We start from the raw sequence: 23702 nt of genomic DNA, 5'->3' as shown, positions 1-23702 counted from the left end.
GTTTGTGTTATTTTGACAATTAAAATAGGCAGAACTTTGCAAAATTTTAATATTTTGGCACAGAATTCCCTTAAGAGTACCAGGATTCTGTGTGGCATAATCTGGGTGTGGGCAGCTTGTGAGGGGTCTGGGTGTGTGTGTGGGGGGGAATCTGGATGCACTGGGGCTCAGTGTGGAGTTCTGGGTGCAGGGGGAATAGGACTCTGCAAGGGAGTCCAGGTGAAGGTGGTTAGGGCTCAGTGGGGGGGGGCGACTGCAGGAGTGGGGCTTGGGGGGGGTCAAGGTACAGCTGGTTGGGGCTCAGTAGGGAGCGGAGTCTGGGTGTGGTGGGCTCCTGATGCAGGGAGTGAGGCTCAGCAGGGTGGGGGGGCTCCTGATGCAGGGAGTGAGGCTCGGGGGTAGGCGAATGGGTGCAGGGGGGGGACTCAGTGGGGGTTTGTGGGTGTGGGGAGGTCTGGGTTTGGGGGGGCTCCTGACCTAATGCAATGGGTGAGGCTTGGGGGGGTAAGAATTTGGGTACGGGGAGGGGGTCACTGTATGGGGAGCTGCTCTCCCTGTCTGCCCTACACCCATGCATCCAGCCTCCCCACCCCACTAAGCCTTACCCCCCACACCCAGAACCCCCACACCACTGAGCCTCACCCCCCACAGCCAGACCACCCCTCCGCCAGGCCCCCCCCCCCCCATACACACACAATGCAGAACTTCCTGCAGCCAGGGGAAGTTTCTGGGGGTTTCTCTGACCCAGCCCCAGCTGCTCTGTGCAGGGATGGGAAGGGAAGGAGGAGCGGGGAGAGGGAACTCTGGCTTCCTCCTCCTCCTCCCCCTCCCCCCCCGCCCAGCCAGGACTAACATCCCTGGCCAGTCAGGGAATCCCCAGACCCCCCCCTCCTCCCAGTGATTTACCTCTCCCCCGCTGCCAGAACAGACACATCTGAGCTGCTGGGGAGGGGTGAGTGAGCACTGGTGCAGCTTCTCTTTGCTTCCTCACAGAAATGATTTTCTGTGGAAAATAAAAAGAATCTGTAGGGGGCATTTTTCTGCTGTGCTGCAGTGGCACAGAATTTCCCCAGGAGCACTCCAGGCACAGACCTCTTTCTCTTCCTCTTCCACTACAGGGTTGCCTCTCCTCCCAGACACTGCAAAGTGCACTCTGTGGTATGGGTTTGCATTGCAGGGGAAGCAGAGTGACGGCATATACCGGGTAATCCAGGAGTAAAGTGGGCAGGCCAGGGGCAGAGTTAAAGGAAGGACTTTTATCACCTTCATCTGCCCTGTGGAGATCAACGCAAAAAGGTATCACAGCATGAGGCTGTATGACTTTTCCATGCCCTCTCGCCCCCGCCCCCCAGTGGGCATCCACAGCCCTTTAAGGGGAGCCTCCCTGGGGCAACTGCAACTAGGGGAGACCCTGGCAGTGCTCACTATTGATGCCATGCTTCTGAGGAGCTGAGCTAGAACCATAGGAGGCAGGGGACCTCCATGTGGAAGATTCCCCCTTACCTGTGTGAATGCCTGGATCTATAGAATTTCCATGGGCTGATCCAAGATCATATTATTTGAGGCTGGGGGCAAACCTTGCCTCTTCCAGCAGCGTGATTGTGGAGAAATCGCTCCTTCCTTCCCTTTAGTCCCTTCCACTAGGGCAATTAGGCCCCTTATCTTTAATGAATAATAGTAATAATACTTAGAACTTGTATAGCACTATTCAATTATGAAATATTGCTTGCTGAGGAAAAGATGACGACATTTTATAAGGGATTATTTATAAAGTATATTTAAGTGATCCAGCAATACTCGGCTATTCAGTGCATGTAAAAATGCATCATCATTGATTTATGCAGAGTATTATCTTATCTTTCCACAGGAATAATGTGACAACATGTCATATGGGATCAGAGCTTTGATACATCAAGTCTGGTGCCCTGACTCTGCTGGTGGCCAATACCCGATGCCTCAGGGAAGGTGTAAACCACCCCAATGCACCTTGCCAGTTGTACAAAACTGGACAAGGAGATGGGAAGGGGGGAGAGGACATTTACCTACCTCTTTGATTATAAAAGCATAGGTACATTTAGTCACATTATCCAGCCCTTTCCAAATACAGCTTCACAATCTGACTCCATACAGTGGGGATCCCCATTACTTATAAATAATAATAAAACTTTGAGGCCAGATTGTGCCTGGCCCATGTATGTATATGCAGGACAGAGAGCATGACATGAAGCCTCTCTCAGCCCCCTGGCACCACTACAGGGGGCAGGGCACTGTAGCAGTCCTTGCATGCCCCCGAGGATTGGTCCTAACAGTGCTAACTGCCCCATAATGGATGATGGAAAGGGAGGAGACAGGACCATGCTCTGACCCACTCTCTGCACAGGAGAACAGAGCTAGCTGGACTCAAAGGGGAGTGAACACTGCACCCTCTGAAAGGTGGAACAATGTGTTCTGAGGGGCATTTCTACGTCTACTGCTGGCTCCCTTCTTCCAGGCCCCACAAACCCTGAAAAATTTACCAAGAATTCCTGCATAACCTTTATGTTTGGTTTGGCCGTCCTTCAGCTCCGTGGCCAGCCCAAGGTCAGAAAGACAGACATTGCATACAGACCGAACAGTAAACATTGGCTATTCTCAAATAGCTGCGAGTACAACAAGGGAGTGTGACGTGCAAAATACCTCTCTGGTGCACGCACGCACACACACACATGCCCTGGCCCAGCACCAGGAACCACAGGAGCAGCTGAGGTGGTAGAGCTGCAAATGGTTCAGAAATGGTTATGAGGAAGGAGCAACACTGACCGAGCAAGGCCCTTTATTCTGAAGATGATAACTCTGCACAAGGAGGCGGAGGAAATTGGGACTCTGCTGTGGAGCTGGGCACCACACTGGCTCCAAATACGCTAAAGCAAAATGCCAGAATCAGGGAGATCCCAATGATCAGAAAAACTCATTGACCAATAACAAATAACCCTGCACATTTACCACCACCGCCTGCAAGGGTACAAGCCCACTCGTTCTCCCAGTTCATTAATACATACCCTCGCCCAATGCCCAAGTAAAGAAAGTGGCAAATTTCACCACAATTCAGCATACCCTCAGGAAAATCCGTAACATAGATCCATTTGATTCAAATCTCTCCCTCCGGCATTCTGGAAAAAAACCCAAACACATGATGAGGCAGTTAATTTACGGAAAGCTAGAAAATCCCCAGATTCCCAATGGAAGTTTTATAGAACTCCTTGAACACTGACTCCACTAATAATGGATGTCTTCAATGCAGCTTTATCTTCTTGCATTCTCTTAGAATCCTGTAAACTTCCTCTAATATTATTTTTTAGAAGACCAAAGTATATAGTACATATGTTTTAGGACAAATGAATAAATATAGATTTGAAAATATTATCCAAAGAGCTAGTTTACTTTTTGGAGATTATATTCTCCCATGGACAAGATGTGTTTTATTGCCACTCAGGCACCATCTGTATAATTTTCAAATATTGGACAATAGCTGCAAACAAAATAGTAAAAAAGTTTTATCAAAACAGCACTACAATTCAGGAAAGATAATTCAAAACATATTTAAACTCACCTGAACTCTCCCTTTAGAGTCTCCTGATTTCCACATTTACTGAGTCCCAATAAACATGGACACCTGCAAGTCTATCTTTGCAGAGTGTCTTTTCAGTAAACAACTGCATTTTAAAACTACACACATTTAACTCAAACTAACTACACAAATTTAACTCAATTATTCTTACTGGTGAGGCTTGAGGAATTGATAATTCCTGAAAAGCCAAGAGAAGTCTGGCAGGAAAAGGCACAGCACACTTCACTCTAGAGCGTCCACAATAACTGGATGTTGGTTACATCGAAGCTGAGGGGAAAAACCAGGAAGAAAAGTCAAAATATTGAAATGTTTCAAAGGAGGAAAAATTCTGAAACATTTTGATTCTACAAAACTCAAAACGTTTCATTTCAAATCAGCTCAACAGTGCACCGTATCTGCATGAACTGCCACAATGTATTGTGGGAACTGTCACTCAGGTGCCTCATATCTAGAGCTGATCACAAATTTCCTAACAATACAGGTTTATGTCGGAAAATGCCAATTTGACAAAACCAAATTGTTTTGCAGAAACGTATTGGTTGCAACAGACTTCCAGAAACAAACAGGGAGAATCCTCAGGAACCCTGCCTGGTTTCCTGCCAGCTCACCCAGTTAGCTGCTGGGGACTTGGGGTTCCAGGGTCTGCAGTTCCAGGACAGCGCTGCCATGGAGCTGAGAGGCTGGAAGCTCTGGGAGCCTGGCCTCTAACCGGGGCTTGACTTCTGGCTTGACGGCAAGGAGCCTGGAAACCATGATAACCTTGGTTCAGGCTGGGGATCTCGCAGGTTCCAGAGCTGGGAGCCCCACTGCCCAGCCTCCAACAGCTTTTTGGCTCCTGGCTCCCTGTCAGGACATCCCTTTGGCTGAGCCACCACGGTTCATCGTAGGAGATGTAGCCTGGCAGGTAGCCCTGCTCATATAATGGAATGGGGGCATCAGGCACCTGAATAGCTACTCAGACAAATGCGGATTAATGTCAAACTGACCTGAAATGAAACCCTGTGGTTTTGTTTGATAAATGGAAACACTTTGATTTGGGTCAACCCAACCCAAAACCACAGGTTTCTTTTCAATTTTCCCAACCAAAAAAAATTAACAACAACAACAACAACAACAAAAAAATCAACGTTTTCCTATGGACAGTATGTTATTATTATGTTATCAATAGGAAATACCCCCTGTTATTATCGAAGTAATCTGCCAGTCAGCATAAATTGGAATGAAAAAAGAATGGCACCTCACATGCATAACAAGGTTTTAAATAAAACTATTTATTTGGTGTGTTGAAGTTCAATGAATGTGTTATAGAACAGATGCCAGTGGCTTGAAGACAGCTACTAACTTTAAATAGTGCAATTCAGAGGTCTTGGAAAGACAGAAGTTGGCCCACCTTGATTATCACTACAAAGGTTTTCTCCCTCCCCTCCCCACACCCCGCTCTCCTGCTGGTAATAGCTCATCTTAAGTGATCACTCTCCTTACAGTGTGTATGATAACACCCATTTTTTCCATGTTCTGTGTGTATATAAATCTCCTCACTGTATTTTCCACTGAATGCATCTGATGAAGTGAGCTGTAGCTCACGAAAGCTTATGCTCAAATAAATTGGTTAGTCTCTAAGGTGCCACTAGTACTCCTTTTCTTTTTGCGAATACAGACTAACATGGCTGCTACTCTGAAACATTTCAAGGTCTCTCACTCTATTTCTTTATCAGCCAAGAATGTGCCCACTAGAAGCTAGGTCATCTGGATAACACTGAAGAACGTGCAAAATGTACTTGCCTCTAGGAATTCTCACCGTGGTCTTGGAATTAGTTAAAAATGGAGTGACAACGTGCGGGTGGATCACAGCAATATTCTGGTGTCTCGGTGTCATGCTTGTTTCAGTACAATCTATTAGTTTGTTTATAAAGACAACAGAGGAACAATTCTACATTTCCCCTTACTTCTGGAGAGCCCACAGGTCTCTAGCTCCTAAACCAGATTCAAACGCCAAACCTCAAGGACAGGTTGTCAAACATCTCAGATTTATTGTAAAAGAAAAACTAATGCATCTAGCTGGCGGGGGAAATAAGAACGGCTTGGGCAATGCCACAAGTTTTCAAGGTTTTGCAAAAGATGTGGCTGAACAGAGACCAGCCTTTAAAAGAGCCAGGGAACTTGCCAAGCAGCAAAGGCTCAAATATTTTATGATGTTTCCAGCACAATTCCATGCCAAGGTGGGTGAGAAAATGCCTCTGTTTGCAAAACCCCAAGAAGCACAACATTTTAAAAATAGCCTGCAGTGAATTGAGTAGCTGTTCTGATTTACATCGAGTTTAGTTCCCCATTATGTCTGTCCTACCTGCACTTATGAACTTCTCCAGTGACTGTGACTAACTTACTTATTTGAGTTATGTTTTCTGCATCAAGCTTATATTTTATTAACTTTTGGGAAATGAATATCAATTCTCATCAAATGACTGAACGCAAAAGCACCCAGTATGGGAGGTAAATGGACATCTCATTCCAAATTCTTCTTCTTCTTTCATGTGGCTGGTGTTGAGCAGCAACTGCAATTTCATCTGAAGTTGATCAAGCCAAATGGCTACATCAGGAGCCGCAGAATTTATTGCTGTAATGCCTTCTTCATGTCTATAAATAGGGCAGAAGGTGGTGATATGTTCAATGGTCTGTCATGGGGAGCCACACTCGCATGCCGGGGAGTCCTCGATTTTCCATTTGTGCATTAGATGTCCGCATCTACCATGGTTGGTTCAGATCTAGTTCAGAGGTGACCAAGAAGAAAGCTTGTGCATGGGATCCAGCAATGGGTGCTTATTTTCTCAGTCTTCTTTAGCCCAAGCTGCTTTCCAAGCCTCCTTCTGATCATAGCCTGATTGCATGAGCCTAAATGAATGTTCCCAGAAAGACTTGCGGGATTGAAGACACTGGGGTGGGGAGCACTGTCAAGGTCTTGGTGGATAGGAAGAAATCTGTTTTCCTGATTCTCTGAGCTTTGCAGAATGTTGCAGCAGTTCGACGTATCGGCAGTGGGGAGGGGAGAATGTTAGACAGAACAGGTAGCCATGGTGTTGGAGTCGACTTAAGGGTTCCAGGGATGCACCTCATCACTGTATTCAGCTGTGTATCCACAAGCGCATGGTTTCATCTGTTCCATACCAGTGCACAATATTCAGTTACCAAATATACAAGTGCTATTGCAGATGTTCGCAAACACTGATGCCAATGCACCCCAGGTTGTACCTGCTAATTTCTGGATTATGTTGGCTCTCATTTTTATCTTTGCAGCTACTTTCTCATGGAAGGTGAGGGTGCGGTCGAGTTGCACTCTCAGAACTGTTGGAATGTAATCATGTCTCACATTTTAACCACAGAAAGCTACTTTCAGTGTGTTTTTGGCACTCCTATTACCAAGATGAAATCCGCTTATGATGGTTTTTCCAGGGTTTGGTTTGAGCCTCCATTTTTTGAAGTATTGTTCCATAGATTGGAAGTCCTCAGTTGATGCTTTCTCAATGTCATAAAGGTTTGGTGCTTGTATTGTCATGGCAAGGTCATCCGCATATCCAAATTTTCATTATTTAGTTGGAGGCATGTCACTTATGTAAATATTAAAAAGGGCTGGCGTGAGTACAGAGCCTTGTGGTTGCCTGTTGCTTATGGTATGGAGAAAGCTGGTCTTATTACCCAGATACACCCATTTGCAAAAAGAAAAGGAGTACTTGTGGCACCTTAGAGACTAACACATTTATTTGAGCATAAGCTTTCATGACCATAAGCTTTCATGAGCTACAGCTCACTTCATTAGATGCATGCAGTGGAAAATACAGTAGGGGGATTTTATATACACAAAGAACATGAAACAATGGGTGTTATCATACACACTGTAACGAGAGTGATCAAGTAAGGTGAGCTATTACCAGCAGGAGAGAAAAAAAAACCTTGTGTAGTGATAATCAAGATGGGCCATTTCCAGCAGTTGACAAAGAACTCGTGAGGAACAGTAGGGGGGAAAAATAAACATGGGTAAATAGTTTTACTTTGTGTAATGATACATCCACTCCCAGTCTTTATTCAAGCTTTATTTAATGGTGTCCAGTTTGCAAATTAATTCCAATTCAGCAGTCTCTCGTTGGACTCTGGTTCTGAAGATTTTTTTGTTGAAGAATTGCCACTTTTAGATCTGTAATCGAGTGACCAGAGAGATTGAAGTGTTCTCCGACTGGTTTTTGAATGTTATAATTCTTGACGTCTGATTTGTGTCCATTTATTCTTTTACGTAGAGACTGTCCAGTTTGACCAATGTACATGGCAGAGGGGCATTGCTGGCACATGATGACATATATCACATTGGTAGATGTGCAGGTGAACGAGCCTCTGATAGTGTGGCTGATGTGATTTGGCCCTATGATGGTGCAACCTCTCCAGCGCATCATCAAGGATCTACAGCCTATCCTGAAGGATGACCCATCACTCTCTCAGATCTTGGGAGACAGGCCAGTCCTTGCTCACAGACAGCCCCTCAACCTGAAGCAAATATTCACCAGCAACCACACACCACAAAACAAAAATGCTAACCCAGGAACCTATCCTTGCAACAAAGCCCGTTGCCAACTGTGTCCACATATCTATTCAGGGGACACCATCATAGGGCCTAATCACATCAGCCACACTATCAGAGGCTCGTTCACCTGCACATCTACCAATGTGATATATGCCATCATGTGCCAGCAATGCCCCTCTGCCATGTACTTTGGCCAAACCGGAAATGTACACAAATCAGACGTCAAGAATTGTAACATTCAAAAACCAGTCAGAGAACACTTCAATCTCTCTGGTCACTCGATTACAGACCTAAAAGTGGCAATATTACAACAAAAAAACTTCAAAACCAGACTCCAACAAGAGAGTGCTGAATTAGAATTAATTTGCAAACTGGACACCATTATATTAGGCTTGAATAAAGACTGGGAGTGGATGTGTCATTACACAAAGTGAAACTATTACCCCGTGTTTATTTCTACCCCCCCACCCCCCGTTCCTCACACATTCTTGTCAACTGCTGGAAATGGCCCACCTTGATTATCACTACAAAAGGGTTTTTTTTCTCTCCTGCTGGTAATGGCTCACCTTACCTGATCACTCTCGTTACAGTGTGTATGGTAACACCCATTGTTTCATGTTCTGTGTATATAAAATCTCCCCATTGTATTTTCCACTGCATGCATTCGATGAAGTGAGCTGTAGCTCATGAAAGCTTACGCTCAAATAAATGTGTTAGTCTCTAAGGTGCCACAAGTACTCCTTTTCTTTTTGCGGGTACAGACTAACACAGCTGCTACTCTGAAACCTGTCCATAGGCATCTGTCACTCAGCATAGTCCACAGCAAGCAAAGTGTTTGGTAGGAAGGTATACTTTTAGCAAGTTTCAGCATCAGGCCCTTAAATCTAGACAGTGTCATATGCATATGGCAGGTCAACCAATACTGCACCAGCCTTTATTTTTTTCTGACAGCCAGCTTCAGTGTGAGTTGTGAGTGCCAGAACTTGGTCACAACAACTATGTTTTGGCCGGAAGCCTGCCTGTTTGACAGGGATAATTGGCTCAGGAAAAGGGTCTATTCTTTTGAGGATTTATGTTCAAGAAGTTTATAGGTCGTGTGTAGTAGAGATTCCAAACGGATTTCATGGTAGTGAACTGGCTGTGGAAAGGATTTATTAAATTGTGTATTAGCAAGATTAAGTGCCTTTGGCTCTCTATTTGTGCTGGGGAATTAATGAAACATTTGACAACATTCCTAAATGGATAGATCAACATGAACCATTTGTTTGTGATTATACAAGACCTGTGAGTTAGCTTGGCACTGATGTACTCCAAAGTGATCATCAGGGGGCTGTGCAGCTCCCTGTTGCTCTGTAGAAATTTGAGGGTTTCAATACCACTTTTTAAAATTTGTGCTAGTGGGAGACCCTGTTGTCTTGCCACCTCTTACTGATGAGGGTCCTCAAAGCCCTGCAGCTTGATGGCCCATGTGCTGGAAATGCGAGAGGTGGCTCTCCTCCCTGCAACACTTCATGGAAAGCTGCATCAGAGCTGAGTACATAGTTGTACCCCCTATGGAGCAATGGAGCCCAGACCAATCCAGGCTGCTGAGATACATGAACAGCGATTTTGGCCCTTCCTATCACCTACGACTTCCTCTCTCTCATCTTGTCCCGCTTTTCCCTTTCCCCACATCCCCTGCCTTCCTCTTCCCCCATGCCGTCCCTCCACCTCCGTACTTCCCCAATCTCTTTCCCCTTGTTGCCCCATCCTTCTTGCCTTGAAAACCCCCTCAACTTCTTCAGCACATTCCCCCACCCTAACACCTTCTATAAGCTCAAACCGCAAGTATATAAACATGAATTATAAAGTTAATATAAAAGAGTCATCGAAATATAAGACGGGAAGGGACCTCAGTAGGTCTTCTAGCCCAGTCCCCTGCACTGAAGCAGAACTAAACATCTGCTTACTGTCTTCTAGATGCACCTGAATGTCTGATATTAGATATGGACAAAACTGAAATGTTTTTAGGACCTGCTACTTTCCTTCCCTTAGTAAGCGCTTTCTCCCTTAAATTTTTTTCACCTTATCTCTGAAATTGGAATTTTGCAAGAACCTTGGCATTCCTTTTAGACTCTCAGTAGTTATTTGATTTTCCTCACAATAAATCCATTGCCAGATCTCCTTGTCTTATTTTCTGTAATGTTTCAAAAACTCATAACTCACCATTTATTCAGTTGAAGATTTGTTGTTAAATTATGTGATTACTGGAATGAGCTTCTTGCTTGTCTTCCCCCTCTTTCTATGGAAAGTAAATAGAAACTCCTCAAATGTCTCTGATTTTCTTGTTGTTCTATTTGGCCCTACTCATACTTTATCACTGTAAAACAAGTAATAAAATATTAAGTTATTAAAGTACTCTTCTGGCAGATCAAATCCAATAGAAATGCACAAAATCTCACAAGCTGTATCCAGGAACCCAGCATTATTTAGTTGAAAGCCTTAACTGTTTTGTTACTCCAAATGTTAAAGTCAGTAGCAACTGTCTCAATTATTTGAATAATCAAAAGAAAATATCAGTTCTTTTTGAAGTTTTTTCCTATACAATATCCTTTGAAATGAATGCAAATCAAGACACACCAGGTACAGCTATGCATTAGGAGTGAAAACTTGGTGTCACTGAATTCTTAGAAAGTTTTGCTGTTAACTTCCATGAGACCTGAATTTAACCCTAGATATTTCTGACAGTAGGTTAACATGGATTAATAAAGCTGAAGCATGGCAGTGTGGTTAAAAGCATAGTGAGTCAAGAGCTCTAGGATCTTAATCTAAATTCTGAACCATTATTTCTTTATGTGCTAGTGTGCATAACCCACTCTTTTTAAAATGGATTGAATCCTAAGTGTACATCCTTTCTTTTTTTCTGAAAAAAACCTACGCAAAAGTACATTATGGTCCTGATCCTACAGAGACTTACACAACTATTGATTTCAGCTGGACTACTCACAGTGTATAAAGAGAAGCAAATATCTTCGAGGGATCAGAGCCTCAGGTTGTGAAGTAAAACAATCAAAAGACAGGAAAGATAAAGCTAAGGTTGCCCACACAATCTTACCTCTGCTTCATTATACACATGTATTACAATACTGTCCTTTATTACACAGCATTTTTTCCCGTAGGACCATTGCTTCATTTGGTATGGTGGTGTACAGTGAATGAAACAGGGATATGAAGTGAACGAGACTAGTGTCCTAAGTGTGGCCAAAGTTAATATAATCAGAGAGTGCATGATAACAACTCTTCCAGTAGAAAGCAGGGAGAAATTCCCCGTCTACTTGTGAAAGGTGGCAAACTGGATGGATAACTGACCAAACTCTGCTACAACTTATTCCCCATGCAACCCCAAGGATCTGATTGGGCTTTCATGTGCTGTAAGGGTGGAATTTGATCCAATCTTTGTAGATTATTTAAAAAAGAAAAAATGCAGGGAAGCAGTTCTCCTTAGCTGTTATCAAAGCAGATAAAGTTATCAAGCTGAATGCATCACAAGCTCTAAAGGTGCTGTACAAAATGTGTAACACTGGAGATCTACGGAGGTATTAAAGAGAAAATAGAAGGACATGTGATAGCAACTAATTTTTCTTTGCCAACCTGAACATTGTACTTTATCAGCAATGTTTATACAGGACAACATTTTGCCATTAGGTAGTTTCAATGATATCGGGTGTAATCTGTTTGACCTTCAGGGAAGAAAAGTATAAAAAGCAGAGTATTCTTCTTGACCAGCTGTTTGGGCATCAGTTGAATTTCTTGGTTTCTCGTGTTCTTTGGGTTTTGGGGAGTTGTCTGTGTGTTTGGGATTTTATTTTATTTTATTTTATTTGGAGAAAATGGCAGCTTTAAATGAAAAGAAGACCTGCAGCCAACGGATGGAAAATTTCAACCGTTTCGTCTGGAATCCAGATACAGGGCAGTTAATGGGAAGGACCTTGATTAATTGGGGTATGTGGTCACATAAGTCTACAAAAACAAGAATATTTTTTTCTTTCTAGTACAGTTAGAAAGCTGCATGATTTTTTGTTTTTTCCTCATTAATTTGATAGGATGAGATGATGAATGTTGTTTTCATGGCATGCTTGTGAGTCATCCCAGGGGTTGATGACAGATTTTGTTAAAGCATGAGTTCATTTCCTGAAATGTTTCTGATTGTGAAGTTATTGAATGAGGAGATTTGGAATCTCTTGTTTCACATATTCAAGGATTTTTTTGCCATAACTAAAATTCCTGAAAAACCATTAGGATGAAATGTGTAGCTTTAAGAATGATTTAAAACAACACAATGAACAAATCACTTGGAAAAATGGAGTAAGCACAGAGAAGAGCAACCAAAATGATTAAGGTGCTGGCAGGGTTGATTTATATGGAAAGATTAAAAGAACTAAGGTTTTTAATGCTGCATCCACTGAAGTCAATGGCAAAATCCCCTTTGACTTCCATATCTAATGCACATGATTCCATGATTTGTGAAACTGATAAATAATTATTAAAATAAACTATGGCAAGTCAGTGTTTTTCAGAATTTCTACCAAAGCCAGACTGCATACAGCTGAGCTGTCTTTAGCCAGGACTTCTAACATTTCTGACCAGTTTAGAGACACCATATCCAAGGCAATCACACTTAGGATAAATATTAACAATTGGCTATATAACCAGATAGGCCATTTTAATAAAGAAAAACTGATCCAAGTATTTTCCTCAAGTATGAGAATCGTTTTAAACCATTCTGGTTCAAATTATTGTCCAGGATGCAAATTAAGATAATTATTAATTATTAATATCTACGTGTTATAGTTATGACATGATTCTGATACCAGGATTAACTAGAGGGGGCCTGACCTTGCAGTTTTTGTGTACCCAAAACTCCTTTTGACTTTAATTGGTTGTTTTGGATGCTCAGGACTACAGGAACTGGAACTAATACCTATAAAAATATCAGGATAACACAGGATCTAGACTGTTCTCAGTGGTAGCAGATGACAGAACAAAGAGTAATGGTCTCAAGTTGCAGTGGGGGAGGTTTAGGTTGGATATTAGGAAAAACTTTTTCACTAGGAGGGTGGTGAAACACTGGAATGCGTTACCTAGGGAGGTGGTGGAATCTCCTTCCTTAGAAGTCTTTAAAGTCAGGCTTGACAAAGCCCTGGCTGGGATGATTTAGTTGGGGATTGGTCCTGCTTTGAGCAGGGGATTGGACTAGATGACCTCCTGAGGTCCCTTCTAACCCTGATATTCTATGATTCTATGAAACAGGATCTGTTTTTTTCTCTTCAGGCCCATCTGGGAAGCAAGTGGGGATAAAATTGAGATCCAAATAACTGGAAATATAATTTGCCTTTCCAAAATGATTTTTCTGATTTAATTTCTGTTTAGTAAATCTGCTGTTTTATCCCAGCACACTGATGCACGTTTCAGCTCAACCCATCAATCCATCCATAACCAACCCTGCCTTTGCAACAACAATATGTTTCATGGTCTACATTCAAAGAAGCTGTCCTCTGATTGATTTTAAAAAGGTTTCTTGTCCTACAGATACTAATGGCAGTTGCAGGTTACTCTCTCCCTTCCCCACTCCTTTCCTGAGATAACAGATTTGCCTGTAAGATGTTTTTCTGAGCTGAAATTTGATATAATGGATCTTAACAGCAATTTTTAAAACGTAAAAGAAAATCTACTTAAAATTAACCTTTCCTAATGTTGGTGGGTGCAGGGGTTATATGATAAAAATTAGTGAGTTTTTTTCCCCCACTTAGTCCATGTGGATTGTTTTATTAATTACTTATATAGAACTAACAGTGTGCTAGGTATTTTACAGACATGTATGAAGAAACAGAGCCTGGTTCTAATCTCACACCATTGTAAATCAGGTGGCAGTGAGAAGGGATTTACCGGAGAAGTTCCGATGATAAAGTGTGAAATAAGTGTAAATGGGATTTGTGTCCAAGTCATATTTTTAGCAGACTGGTGTTGTCAGTGAAATTCATCAGGACTGTTTTATATCCTTCATATGGAACGAGCAGATAAGAAGAGTGAACATGCAAAAATAGTCATGCCAAGAAGCTGCACTGATTTTTCAATTTATAATCTGTGCTGATCACCAGTTACGTAAAAAAAGTAATGAACTTTTGTGTAATGGGTAGCCTTTAGCCCCTTCTTTCAAGCTATCCAAATTTATGTATGAGCAGAAAGAAACTATCAGTCAATAAATAATATCCAGTGGTATGTTACTCCACACCTTCACTATGTTCCTTATAAAATGGAACAAATTTACAACATTCTCCAGAAAAAAAGTTTTTTTAAATTAATAGATAAGACTCAAAACACCAAATTTAAGGCACAATTCTAGAAGATGCCGAGTACCTTCAATTCCCACTGAAGTCAAGTTCAAACAAAGATTCCGTCCATTGGATTACTTTGCCTCTCCACTTTCCTACTCCTTTCAAGCTTTTTAGTCATGACAGCATCTACTAAAAACAAAAACACAGCAGGGAGGGACTTACTCACAATATTCACTTTAACCTGATATTGTTAATCATACATTTTCCCTACAGTGTGGATCAGTCTGTACTACGTTGCTTTCTACATAGTGATGACTGGGCTGTTTTCACTCGCCATATATTCCTTAATGAGGACAATCAATCCATATACACCAGACTATCAAGATCGATTAAAATCACCAGGTATAGTCATAAATTCTGTCCATTTCATACCGTATGGTTGATGTATCTAAATCACTCATTTCTCACAACACCAGTTCCTGTGTAGAGGAATGGTCAGGGTGCTGAGGACAAAAAGCAGGGGCACAGGATCAGGGTCCTGACATCCTCTGGCTCTCAGAGGTTCTAATGGGTTTGTGAGCAGGCCCTGTCACCTATTTAAACCTGCCCTCTCAGTGAATAAATCAGGGGAAATTGCAAGAGGAACTTCAGGGAAATTTCCTCCCTTTCTATGGGTTTTCCCACAGAAGCGTTGTAAATGGGCCCTTATTTCCTAAATAAGACAGGACTAAGCTCTCCAGTCCTTGACAGCGGCACCTTCAAGTCTCTTCAGACACTGCACACTCAGAAAAAAACAGAAGTAATGTGAGATTTATAGAAACAGAACCATGGAAGTGAAGTGATATAGAAAGGGAGAGAACAAAAGATGAAAAGAAAAATGACAAAAAAAAGTAAGACATAAAGTAAAAAGTAAAAATAAGGTGGACAAAGAAACATGGAGTTAGCAATAAAGATTAGGACTTGAAAATGTGAATAGATGGGAGAGGGAGCGGCAAAAAAAAAAATCTGTTAAGCCAATCACTAGAGAATTTATGTAGCTATACAGCTGCTCCTAATTAGGATTTTTAAACTGGGGATGGGAAAACAACACTTAGATGTGTAACCCTACAAATACTACTACTTATCTGTGGTCAAATACCCTCTCTCAACATTTAATAAGTTTACTGGCAAAATAATTACTGTCAAACATTAAATTGGCATGTTGGAAAGTCATTTCACAGAGAAACATACTTTGGCTTTTAGATTTGATATGATAGTTATACCCACTATTTTTAACAAGTGCTGGGGGGAAATACAGAATAAATGCAATATGACATCAGAGGCACTTGCATTTTAGGGCATTCTGAAAATAAGGGAGACATACTTGAAAAGAAAGCATTTCACAAGTAGCATAGATTTTTGAATACATCCTCCGAAGATTGCTATCACTCCTGTGCAGGATGATTAAAATCACTTCCAACAGTGACTGTGGGCTCAGTGGAGTTCTACTGACAGCTTTCATTTCAGTGTCACATCTGTAGTTAGTCTAAATCAATACCTGATCAATACCTGAAACACTTCTCTTTTCTTCATTTTTCCTTTTTTAAATACAGGGGTGACGTTACGACCGGATGTCTATGGTGAAGGAGGATTAGAAATTTATTACAACATCTCTGACAAAAACTCCTGGGAGAAATATGTAACAACTCTTCACAAATTTCTTTCGGGTATGAAAAGAAATAAGATTTATTTAAATATAAACATAACATTATAGAAGCACAGATCACTGCTCCCTAGTAAAGGAAGAGTTGAGTTTTGCACTTAAAATAGAGATTCAGTCTCTAGCTTTGTAAGGAAAACACAGCGTATCTTCCCATAACTACAGCACTGTGAGTATAAAATAGTACATTTTTTCAGTATAGAATAAATTTTCTGAAAATTTACAAGTAAACCTGTTAATGAAATTAAGAGTCAAATTAATGTAAAATAGGTGATTCAAGAAATGCAGCACCATGATAGACCTATTCGCTGCCCCTCCCTCACTCCACCTCCCCGAATGATCTTCATATTGTGACACTACGAGGTGGGAAAAAAAGAAAGAAAAAAGTTTAATCTCATATGTGACCACTCACACATATGCCTTAATTGTAGTCATGTGGTTATTGCCTGGTTTCACTACAGGGCATATTTAAAGTTGTTTCGGTGCCCTAATACCTTAATATATGTTGGAATTTATTTTAAGTTAAACCCTAACTTTGAACTTCCTAAATTTCTAATGATTGTTTTGAGGATAAATTTTAACATCCTCATTATGGAATTTATCCTAGATTATTGATATATACTGTCAACCTTCACTCCATTTTAACATTGTACTTTCTATAATTCACAGACAAACTATTTTCCCTTTTTAATACTATTTGATTCCATTCTCTAGAAATACAACTAGTTCTCCCACAAAAAAACCCTGGATCATGGTATTAAAAATTACAATCTGTGAGGGAAATAGTTCAGTGCCACAAACCAGCATATGGGGTAATTAATTATTTGTTTGTTTTACACTGATATAGCATATAATACAACTGCACAACATGCCAACATCAACTGCACAAGTGAGAAATACTTCTTTCAAAAATCATTCCTTGGACCAAACAAAACAAAATACTCCTGCAAGTTCACATCAGATATGCTTGAAAACTGCTCTGGCCTGGAAAATTCCACTTTTGGATTTCCTGAAGGAAAACCATGTTTAATTATAAAAATGAACAGAGTAAGTACCAATCCTAGAGTACTGAAAAAGAAAGACTGATGTGTTAACTAATGTTTGATAGAAGAATAATCAGAATAATTTTCCATGCTAGTGGTTTCTATATCACCCATTGCTGATGAATCTAACTCAGTTTTGCATTAGAAATTCAGGTATTATCTTTTTCCTGGATGATCCTATGGATTACTGGAGAATTAGTAAAATTATGACATCACAAGTACCAAATAAATTAAATCTGAGCAACAGTGGGGAAACTAATGTCTGCAAGATCTAGCTGTGGGAGAAAGCTTGTGTACTTGGTTTTTGCAGGTGAAGAACAGAGAAAGCTGCCACTTTCTCCAGTAAGGCCTTGTTTAGAGGGTTTACCAGCTCAAGCTTCAGCAGAGAGGAAGGGGAGATCCTGCCTCTCACTCCCCAGTGGTGCTTACTTCCTTCAGTCTTTGCTACTGGTGATGGGGATCCTGCCAGTTTGCACCTGAGAAGGATGTGCCTGTTTACTCAACCCAAGCCAATGCTGATGTATCAGGTCATGGAGGGCAGCAAAACTTTTAAAAACTTTAATTTTATGGTTTCAGAGTAGCAGCCGTGTTAGTCTGTATTCGCAAAAAGAAAAGGAATACTTGTGGCACCTTGGTTAGTTTCTAAGGTGCCACAAGTACTCCTTTTCTTTTTAATTTTACTAATGCATTAAGAAATTTCTTCTTGTTGAACACTAGTCTCCAAATGAGCGCATGCAATTATATTAGTTAGCCTCACTAAGGACAAAAAAGCCAAGAAACGATGGTGGTCCACATTGCAAATAGGATACTTCATGATAAGGTGTTTTTTATTATTGCACACAAGAAAAATGATCGAAGCTTCACAATTCTTACCAAGATCCAGACAAAGGCAGCCAAAGCAATATGCAAATCTAAATACATCATTTTTGCCAATGTTTTTACATTATAAATAATTCTGAGGTGACTAATGTGAACATGTATTATGTTTCAGATTATCAATTTTCTCCCTGGCAATGGTACTGCACCAAGAGTGAGCTGTACAGCTCAAGTAAGTACGGAGTGCTCACATTTCAAAGGTTCCAAGCACTACAGCTATCATGGATTTCAACAGAATTTATGGATACTCTTGCACCTTTGAAAATCATCATTTCCCTAACGAAACACTTTTCAATTTACAAATTCACTGTAATATCCAATTGTTCCTTTAGTAGACTTAGTCTTACCTGCACATACCTTTCAGATCCAGGAAACTGTAAGAAAATAGAAAGTTAATTTCTTTATTCTAACTCATTTCAAAACATTGTTCAGATATTGCTAACCAAATCAGACATTATACTAACCAAACACACTTGTCACACTAAGTTTGAATGTTATCAGTTCTCCACTAGTACCACCTTACCTCCAGGATTTATTATTCATCTATAAAATTACTATTGGCAAAAAGTTAGTATACTGGACTTCAAGCTAAGAAAAAGGTTTGTTTAGTTATAATTTAGAGGGGGGGGAACCCTTTTCTCATGTCATAGCTATACCGGCTTCATTTGTTTGCTTGTTTGTTTGTTTTTTTAACTGGTGCAAATCACATAGTAAATTACTTGGGCAAGTCACACCAGCTCCAGCTCTGGTTAACACTTATGCAGTGTGCCTCTACTCTAGGTTTGCACCAGTGTAACTATATAAAAATAGTAATATTACTGCAAATTTTCTAACCTTCAGTGATACAGGACTTGGTACACAACCCATTGATGACAATGAGCTTGGATCAGGCTTTAAGGAAGAATGTATAAAAATAAAATGTGTCCAGAATAGAAAAAAGTTATTTACAAAATTGGCATTCAGCTATCAGAGCAGTTAATTGCTTCACATAAAGGGAGGGAACTATGTATTTTGTAATACAGAATATGCAACATGCTGAAAGAATCTTTCCAATCTATAGGGCATGTCTCTCTCAGATACCACATAGCAGCATTTCCCAGACTTTTGAAAGCCGAGGCTCCCTTCAGGAAAATGAAACGAATCACATATCCCACTTAACTCTATTATGTGTTGTTTAAGGTCTTCCCATATTTTAGAATTTTAAATAAATGAAATTAAATTGGGTTTTAAAAATTTGCTTGTAATTCTTTTTATTCTTTAGATTAAGAAATTACTTATTTTCGATATTGGATATCAAAGATGTTTATAATATGATATTTCCCCGCTTTCTTCCATACTTTGAAAACCAGCAAACTAATTAAACTAAGTAGCATGAGTATCTGAAATAGTTGACTTTTAAAGCAGTGGTTCTCAAAGCTGGTCCACCGCTTTTTCAGGGAAAGCCCCTGGCAGGCTGACCGGTTTATTTACCTGCCGCATCTGCAGATTCGGCAGATTGCGGCTTCCACTGGCTGCGGTTCGCCGCTCCAGGCCAATGGGGGCTGCGAAAAGTGGCACAGCCCAACGGACGTGCTGGCCACCCTTCCCACAGCCCCCATTGGGCTGGAGCGGCAAACCGCGACCAGCGGGAGCCACGATCGGCGGAACCTGCAGATGCAGCAGGTAAACAAACCGGCCTGGCCCACCATGTACTTTCCCTGAAAAAGTGGCGGACCGGCTTTGAGAACCATTTCTTTAAAGTATCATCAGTGGTATCTGAAATGAACAGGGGAGTTCACAACTTGGAGCAATTGTTTCAGGCTCTCTGAAAACTCAGGCAGATACCCTTGAATTGGTTAACTCTTGTTACGCTTTGAAGGTTAGGCATGTTGTCAAGTGCTGCGCTGATAAAGTATGGCTTGCTCAACTGTGGTCTGTGCATATTATTTAGGTTTTAATAGCTATAAAATGCTTAGAATCCTACAGTCACCGAAACATAGGGCTAAACGGGACCTTGAGAGGTCATCTAGTCTAGCCCCCAGGGCTGAGGCAGGACCAAGTTATCGAGACCATCCCCGACAGATGTTTATCTAATGTTCTTAAAAACCTCCAATGGTGGGGATTCTACAACCTCCCTTGAAGCCTATCCCAGTACTTAACTATCCTTACAATTAGAAAGTTTTTTCCGATATCTAACCTAACTCTTCCTTGCTGCAGATTAAGCCCATTACTTCTTGTCCTACCTTCAGTGGATATGGAGAACAATTGCTCACTGTTTTCTTTATAACAGCCCTTGACATATTGAAGACTGTTATCCGGTCCCCCCCACAGCCTTCCTTGCTCACAACTAAACGTGCCTAGTTTTTCTAACCTCAGGTCAGGTTTACTAAATCTTTTATCATAGAATCATAGAATATCAGGGTTGGAAGGGACCCCAGAAGGTCATCTAGTCCAACCCCCTGCTCGAAGCAGGACCAATTCCCAGTTAAATCATCCCAGCCAGGGCTTTGTCAAGCCTGACCTTAAAAACCTCTAAGGAAGGAGATTCTACCACCTCCCTAGGTAACGCATTCCAGTGTTTCACCACCCTCTTAGTGAAAAAGTTTTTCCTAATATCCAATCTAAACCTCCCCCACTGCAACTTGAAATCATGTTTGTTGCTCTTCTCTGTACTCTTTCCAATTTGCCCACGTGTGGGGCCCAGAACTGGACACAGTACTCCAGCTGATGCCTCACTAGTGCTGAATAGACCATTCTTTTAATACATTCCAGAGTGATACTAGCCTATTTTGCAACTTCGCCACATTGTTGGCTCATATTCAGTTTATGGTACACTATAGCTCCCAGATCCTTTTCAGCCATACTATTGTTTAGTCAGTTATTTCCCATTTGTATTTGTGCATTTGATTTTTCTTTCTTAAAGTGTAGTGCTTTGCACTTGTCTTTAATGAATTTCATCTTGTTGAAAACTGAGTGCTGGTTTATAGTTTGAGTGCTAACAGATCTGATTTCTTACCTTCAAAAATAGCATGATGATTTCAGCCCACTTGAACTACAATATTACCCAGTCAACGGCACCTTTAACCTTCACTATTTCCCTTATTATGGAAAGAAAGCACAGGTATGTGTTTCTGAACTCAAATTTGTGGTTTTGTTCCCCTATGTTTTTATCAGATCAGCAGTTTGAAACATCTCTGTGAAATTATGTGAATTTGACCAAAATTTAATTCATAGGTTGTATTTCTAAACTGATAGTTCAAGTTTTCAAAAGAAGGTTAAAAGATCTTTCTTTCATCCCAGCCCACCTACAGTAATCCTTTGGTAGCAGTGAAATTTCTCAACATTACAAGGAATGCAGAAGTTACCGTTGTGTGCAGAGTCATTGGAACTGGAATTACCTCAGATAACCCTCATGATCCGTATGAAGGAAAAGTGGAGTTCAAAATGAGAATACAAGATTAGGCATACCGGTACAAATGAAGCCATTTCAGAAAAGTTTATGTGGTATGAAAAGTGACTTGAATGTCACCACATTATTTTATATTTATTTTTTCCCATGATTTCCATATAAAATTTGCTCAGATATCAGTTTCACAAAAGACATTTTGTAAATATCAGTATTGAAATATCATCCAACCATCTAAAAATCAAGATATAAGTTACAATACATGAAGCAAGGTAGTAATGTTTCTTGATGTGTACACGGAATTTGTTCTTCCATGGCTACTGTATGTTGATGCTTACTAGTATGAAATACTAGTATGAAATACTACATAAATACTAGTATGAAATGGCTTTCCTCTAAATTGAGCATATATGATTCATGAGAAGCATGAACAGAGTACCAAGATGTCGATTTTAGTCACTTTTCTGGCTACAACTAATAATTATTCTTTACCAAGCCATTGTAGAAGCAATTCAATTGCTGCAAAAAACATATTAATACCCTGATGTTTTGAAATACTAGCTTGCAATGTAATTTCATTACACATTAGTTTTATCCACTTAGTATAAAATGTATAAATCAAAAAGTGTATTTAAATCTAACTGTATCATGCATTAACACATTATATTCTGTAGTTTAGTCAGTCATATTGTTTGTTTTAGGATACAACAAATCAATGACTGCAGAAGAAGTGACTTGAAAATTAGCCTGTGTAGCTTATAGCAGTATTTAGTATTACACATTTTACAATTGCTGTATGTGTACCATTTAATAAAAAACTAATCAATGAAAATGTCGCATCTAACTACATCCATCAGAGTTGGGGTAAAAGCACAAGTGAGCAAAGAGTATATTACTTCTGTAAACTAATTGCAAGTTACAACCATAGAGTTTTGGATAGCTAGAATGATTCTGAAAAATTAAGCATGTTTGAAGATGTTAAAAGTAATTCATATACAGAATTATTTGCAAATATTAAAAATCAAACTAACAACTGCTATGAAAAAGAATAAGATTTCTAAAAGACACAGTACAATATGCTTTAAAACTATTTGGGGTAAAATCCAGGCTATTTTAAACAGATGAGAGGCACTTTGGGGAGTAAATGGTTCCAAAAAGATATTTTTGAATCCCCAACTTAATTGGACATTCCAGAAACCGTGAAAACACACAGAAGGAAAAACTTAAATGGACACAGCAAAAGCCAGACAAATAGCCTGTCACTTGGAACCACCAATCTACTGAAGAACCCTGGAGGTGAAGACTCCTTTCCTTACGTAGCCATCAAGAGACTTTCCGTGCTCCTCATTAACCTCAAATTAAGGAATATTTGGAAATCTCTGCATTTCAGGGACAAGAAATAAAATTTGTTCTTACCTATGATTTTCCTCTCCTGGACCTTTAGTGTTTCAATATTAACAGTGAGCTTTTGCCTCTCTTCTGGATGATTGGATGTAGACCAACCTTTTGGTCTGGCTGTGCATTGGACTGTCCCCTCTGCAGCTTTCCCAAAATAACATCCAAAGCTATAAAATACTGAACCTTCTTGTTAGCCAAAATACTTACTCATGCTCTAAGTAAACTATCAGTAAACAGAGCATTCAGCCATTAGCAACAAGCATACAAAACTTCCTCTGTCTTGCAAGAGAAGGACTCTGTGCATGGCTATATCTAGAACAGCCTAAGCTGCTGCAATCTTTATATTTGAATCAGGCAATGCTTCATCACAAATCCATACTCTCGTGGGAAAACTACAGTTTACCGTTGCTATAGCTTGGATGCTTGTTTTGCCCCAAAGAATAATACAATGAGCAAGTTTCCCAAGAACTGGGTAGATGCAGATTCACATTCCCAGATTTGTAGTCAGGACCACTAGGATCACAGAATCATTGGACTGGAAGGGACCTCAAGAGGTCATCAAATCCAGTTCCCTGCACTCATGGCAGGACCAAGTATTATCTAGACCATCCCTGATAGGCATTTGTCTAACCTGCTCTTTAAAATCTCCAGTGATGGAGATTCCACAACATCCCTAGGCAATTTATTCCAGTGCTTAACCACCCTGACAGTTAGGATGTTTTTTCTAACGTCCAACCTAAACTTCCCTTGCTGCAATTTAAGCCCATGGCTTCTTGTCCTATCCTCAGAGATTAAGAGGAAATGTTTTTCTCC

The 23702-nt window shown here is 40.6% G+C and overlaps 1 protein-coding gene and 1 long non-coding RNA gene across 2 annotated transcripts; one reads left to right on the top strand and one right to left on the bottom strand.

The window, feature by feature from the left end:
• Nucleotides 1–3093: 3093 nt before the first annotated feature.
• Nucleotides 3094–16253, bottom strand: LOC140904976 (uncharacterized). The gene is made up of 5 exons (XR_012156691.2): nucleotides 16026–16253; nucleotides 14571–14677; nucleotides 10380–10533; nucleotides 3759–3874; nucleotides 3094–3149 (listed from the first exon to the last, which is right to left on the bottom strand). It is a non-coding gene; the product is annotated as an uncharacterized LOC140904976 (long non-coding RNA).
• On the top strand, nucleotides 11996–21547 carry ATP4B (ATPase H+/K+ transporting subunit beta). The gene is given in 7 exon segments (XM_073327384.1): nucleotides 11996–12155; nucleotides 14762–14890; nucleotides 16081–16194; nucleotides 17035–17234; nucleotides 18222–18282; nucleotides 21088–21206; nucleotides 21386–21547. Coding segments are annotated over 7 exon segments (897 nt in total). The 5' UTR covers nucleotides 11996–12043.
• Nucleotides 21548–23702: the final 2155 nt, after the last annotated feature.

The sequence above is a fragment of the Lepidochelys kempii genome, chromosome 1 (genome assembly GCF_965140285.1).
Source record: "Lepidochelys kempii isolate rLepKem1 chromosome 1, rLepKem1.hap1, whole genome shotgun sequence".
In the NCBI taxonomy this organism is placed as follows: domain Eukaryota; kingdom Metazoa; phylum Chordata; order Testudines; family Cheloniidae; genus Lepidochelys; species Lepidochelys kempii.
The sequence above is the reverse complement of the archived record's forward strand: the minus strand, read 5'-3'. Positions and strand labels throughout refer to the sequence as shown.